Source organism: Ruditapes philippinarum, unplaced genomic scaffold (assembly GCF_026571515.1).
Source record: "Ruditapes philippinarum isolate M1 unplaced genomic scaffold, ASM2657151v2 ctg2291_1_1_1_1, whole genome shotgun sequence".
NCBI classification, from domain to species: domain Eukaryota; kingdom Metazoa; phylum Mollusca; class Bivalvia; order Venerida; family Veneridae; genus Ruditapes; species Ruditapes philippinarum.
The window spans coordinates 323,499-328,718 of NW_026859584.1; the positions used below are offsets into that span (position 1 = coordinate 323,499).

General features: G+C 30.1%; 1 protein-coding gene across 1 annotated transcript; it reads right to left on the reverse strand.

Annotated features, from left to right (window-relative positions):
* Positions 1 to 695: 695 nt before the first annotated feature.
* On the reverse strand, positions 696 to 4,271 carry LOC132757170 (uncharacterized). Its single transcript, XM_060748376.1, has 6 exons — positions 4,208 to 4,271; positions 3,622 to 3,687; positions 2,931 to 3,080; positions 2,341 to 2,442; positions 1,508 to 1,694; positions 696 to 1,075 (listed from the first exon to the last, which is right to left on the reverse strand). The coding sequence occupies exons 1-6, from the start codon at positions 4,208 to 4,210 to the stop codon at positions 1,038 to 1,040; spliced, it is 546 nt and encodes a 181-aa protein (XP_060604359.1). The 5' UTR covers positions 4,211 to 4,271; the 3' UTR covers positions 696 to 1,037.
* Between the last annotated feature and the right edge of the window lie 949 nt (positions 4,272 to 5,220).

A 5,220-nucleotide genomic window follows, 5' to 3' on the forward strand; every position in this document is an offset into this window, starting at 1 on the left:
GAATGCAATTTATGGTAAGTACCTTTCATTTTCTAGCTTTCGTGAAATTATTTAGAAACAATGTTTGTTGCCATTGTCAAACATTTCTGAATTTATGTTTGTATAAATATCAGACATGAAGTTTTTTAAATATCTCTTTTTTTAATTTTGCTTGTTCAAAATAACAAGTGGAAAGATATTAATAAATCTGACTTTTGATCTATTAATAAATTATTGGGGGATACAAAGCTGAAGGTATACACACTCTATTAGGTTATTGTCAAAGGCATGTGTGTAATCGATGATGAACACTATGGCATATATCTATGAAATATTATTTGAGTATGGCAGCATGGATCATTGAAAATACCGCATGAACGCATTTTAGAATATATACCATGTTTGTGTATTAATAGGTTTTGTATGTATGTTTGTTTATTTTGATTGGGTTTACGGTCACACCGACACGGTATATGTCATATGGCGACGTTCCAGCTTTACTGGTGGAGGCAGACCTCAGGTGCCATTCCGTGCATTATTTCAGGCACGAACGGGCACCTGAGTAGAACCACCGACGTTCCGTAAGCTAGCTGGATATCTGGGATCACTTTGTTTCCAGATTTTTTTACTCACATGAAAGAATCAAAAGTCCCTGTCGGGATTCGAACGTATGAATAGGTACAAAATATAACTTGTATAAGGATAATGATAAGAAGAACTTTGATTCGTTTATTGCACTATATTTCAAGCATGTCAACATGTAAGAATATTTCTACTTAAAAGTTATAAGTATGATTTATCAGAGTTTGAGTGGTACACAATAAAAAGATATGGTATACAATGTTATGCGAAGAAAAATGAAAACAAGAATATGGTGACAAAAGTTGATTTTTGGAAATCAAATAATGCAAATGACTGAAAGTCATTCATAAGGTTTAAAATAAACGAAACTAGTATTTTTAACCTATGATATTATTGTACAATAGTATCATCAAAATTATTTCTCATTTTTACATTTTATAGCAAAATTTGTTTTCTTCCAGATTAACTGTACGATCTTAAGCGTTGCAATCCCCTCCGCAAACGAAGCACCACACTGAAAATAAAAATGACCGTCAAAAATAATGTTTAGAAGTCGTTCTTTTCGTTTTAAAAGATGCAATACGGTACACTAGCTACGGACATGTTACAGTTCTGGATTCTTTTAAGAAAAGGGTAAGCCATAAAAAGTAATTTATTCAATAAGAATGATATTTGAAGGTATCTTACCAGTTGCTGAAGCTAACTAGATATATATTTATGATGATATACAGAGCAATAGAATCCTCATTTTTTCATTCCCCGGCATGCTCTTGAAAAGTCTCAAAATGTCCTTTGTTTGTTTCACTTTAATCCGCATAATAATGGTAAAGGAAAAACAACATATTTATCATTATAATAACTATTTGTTGTTTCTTCGGGTTTTGTTCTATAACGGTATGTGCTAAATATATATATAATAAATAAATATAAGTACGGATACACTTACGACTATTCTCTTCAAAAGCTAGTGTTTCTCTTTTACTGCGCATTTTGTAGTCTTTCTCAACAAACACCGACTCGTAATCTTTACAGAAGGCAGCTATCCGCTCTCCGTACATTTCCACCTCAGACGGTTCGACAAACGTCTTTGACGTGCATTTGAATGTCTGCCTAATTTCATAGTCACCATTGTCCTGAATTTAAACCATATTTACAATTACACGATTTGTATACAGGTTAAAGTGTATAGCTAAAATATTATTAAAATGCTTGTCTGATAAAATCACATTGACGTAGAAATGTTTCAATTAGCCATAATCTCGTTTTCGATGTGAAAAGACATATATACGGTCATAACGGTTTCTTTGTTTTTACTTCATGTAATAAAATATATATATTAAAAATATATTGTATGCGAATAGTTTCCCTAAAAAAAGATTTGTAATGATAATCGAATTTCAACGATTTTAACTGGTACACAATTTAATGTGTATAAATCTATATTTGATGTCTGTGGTTTACAAAATTGGTGCTTGAATTTGAAAAAAAAAAGAATACTTCCAAAGTATTAAAGAATGAAAGGAATAAGTATAAAATAAAAATATCCTTAAGAGCGAATGGTGCATGAATAATGATTGCTTGACTGTTATTCTATACTTACGGGAAGTAGCAGCATCATATTTTCTTCCGTACATTTTATTTTGTTTTCCGTACAATGTGTTAAAATACAAGATTATGGAAATAACTTTTATACTGTCAACTTTGTAGATTGTATCAAAAACAATACTTTTGGTCAAATATATTATATTCAGATAAAGCTTTTTAAATTTCACAACTTACCCTCTCTGCTTGGTAAAGAATATTCTTCAAATATTCCATGGAATGTCTAGCTTTCTCTATGTAACAAACGCCCTTCTCAACAACTTTAATGGCACTGTATCCCTGAATATTGAACAAAAAACAGTGTGTTTCGAGTATCAAAATAAAATAATGTCTTCGAAGTATGTCAATAGAACCTTTTTCCGGAAAAAATGATTTAAATATTTAGAAATGAATTGACAAAAAAATATCATTAAAATCAGATCATTGTTGTCGCTCCGTTGCGAAAGGTGGAACTACAGTTAGGGCATGACGTTAATGAGATTTGAGTTTGTTCATCAAAAGCAATGAATTTAACGGCTAAATATATATGCCCCACATCACACTTACAGCATATAATAGGTGCCGTGTATTTCCAAACATAAGTTGCAGCTTCAATTATATTTTAGTATCGTACACATGTGATATAAAAGTGTAGAATACATGATACAGATCACACTTTATTTAATATATCAATAATACATTTAAAATATCTAATTAATAAATTCATTATTTGCTCAGTTTATATAATTTATTATGTAATGAATTAGTATATAGAATATACAGTATACCGCGGAAAAGTCATGGAATGCAATCGATGGATCGACTTTTTTGGATGAAACCTTGGCGACGGTTGCTATGATAAGCTCGTCTTCCTCGTCAATCATCACATCTTCGTAGGCCCTCATAGAATCTCCATAATGTCCTACCACTCTACGATACTGGTTAATGTAACAGAACATAATTAATTATTGAACGATTTTTATAAAACTCTATTTTGCGGACCTTTGGCGGGAATATTATTATTTTATTCATCGACTTCAGTGAATTCAGTAATGGACTTTCACCAATTCAACATTTTATTCATCACATACCGAAAATAAAGATTAAAACATTTCTTTCATTGAAGCGCTAATACTGAAACAAATGTAACACTTATCTGTTAAATAAGTTTTTCGACAATTTTATTATATACAAGTATATGTAACTTTAACTAAATTAATAATTGTTGTATTGTATTATGACAAAACTATTGTATTGTTTAAATTGTTTAAAATATCTTCAATTTCAGAAGAAATACCTCTTGAAAACACTATTATTATATTTCAAAACTTTGATGATATTTCTGCACCTGTTTGATTCAACACTGAATAAATTACCCAACAACAGGTACCCCAGGTCTACTACTGTGTACCAATCGATGAACTAGGATAAGGGAGCATCATATTATCGAATAACAATGTAAAGTTAAAGTAAACCTACCTCGGGTATTGCAGTTGTTTCTAAAATCAGAAAGGCAAGCGCCACAAAGATACATTGAGTAATTTCCTGTAAATACAACAATCAAATATTTACAATTATAAGAAAAAAATCAGAAAAATAAAAATCTTAATATTCACATAGCTTTAAATAGTTAATACATTGTTAATTTGATATTTTGATTTGATCGCTCAAATCGCTACATTATACAAAATCTATCTCCGAATAGGATTTTTGCTTTAACTCTTAAGTAGTTAGAATACATGTAGTATTTTGTTTACCCATAAGAATTATGGTTAAAGCCATGTCAACTTTCTGTAATGTTGCATCAGTTGAGATAGTTTGAAAAATAATATATAAAAACTATATTTCTTATGTTACTAATGTTACACAATAATAATAATATTTATGTTACGATTATTTATATGAAGCAGTGAATATACGAAACACAAATTTTTATTTTCAACAATCGCACATGAGTTGGATAATATAAACACAATACAATCACTATTTTGATTCAGTCATGTCAACACATTATTTTTTACTAACAATGTGAGATGCAAATACACTTTGTAGAATTTCCACTTACCATTGCTTTTCCTTTTCGTACACTTGTTAAAGTTTTTTTTTCTTACAGGTGAAAAACTTGAATGATAGAAGTAATAGGAAGCGCGGCTATTTATAGGATATCCAAACCCATTCAGTGTGATGATGTTACAGTTTTATGATTATGACCATATAGGCAACTACTGTACCACAACAGGGATAATTTACAAACCTGCTTCATGTAAGGTTAGCAAAATTATTTAGGTCAAAATACTAATTTAGTTTTTACAACAGTTTACCTAAACCATGAACTCTTTAGCTTTTATACTCTTAAAGATTATACGAATGTATCAGGAGAAAATGTAATACCGTTCAGAAACTAACATTTTAATTATTTGACAATCAATCTTATAGAAAAAATTGCTGATGATATTACTTTACATCTTGAATAATGTGACGACTTCATAAAGGCGTCGAGTTTATGGCTAACAAATGACCAGGCCTCTTCTTTTATAAATCGTGAATAATTAGCACAATAATTACCTATGACCATTATGGTTTTCTTTTACTTCTTAATGTTGAAACCTATCATAGTGTTCATTTTTTTTTATTTAGATGACTTTGTCACACCATTTGTTCGGCATGTAATGATACAGAAGCGAGGCTTATTATAATCCTCAATTTTATCTGCTAACAAACTAGAACTATCACTAAATGTGAATAATACCCCCACAAGACTGCTTCGGAAATGATGATGTTACTAGTAACAGAAAAGCTTGTAAAAGAATTGAAATATAGAGTTATGGTTGTGGGCAATTAAAGATAGTTTGTCGTATTGCTGATTGCACAGGCTAATTAGTCATACATGCTATATTCAAAAAAGAATGACAAGTCAACATGTATATACATATATTAAGGTTTTTATTTCATAATGTGCACTATGGAACATGACATGATTTATGAGTATTATAGTTCAGGATGCATATGGACTAGCTTATGTCAAGATGATTTATATATGTAACTCTAAAACGTGTGTATTTATATACATTATAAAAT

Bases quoted from the DNA above. Each gene is read 5' to 3' on its own strand.
- LOC132757170 (XM_060748376.1), bottom strand. The intron at 3,081-3,621 runs GTAGGTTTACTT...TACATTAACCAG, and splicing joins AAACAACTGCAATACCCGAG to TATCGTAGAGTGGTAGGACA. The intron at 2,443-2,930 runs GTATACTGTATA...TTCAATATTCAG, and splicing joins CATTCCATGACTTTTCCGCG to GGATACAGTGCCATTAAAGT.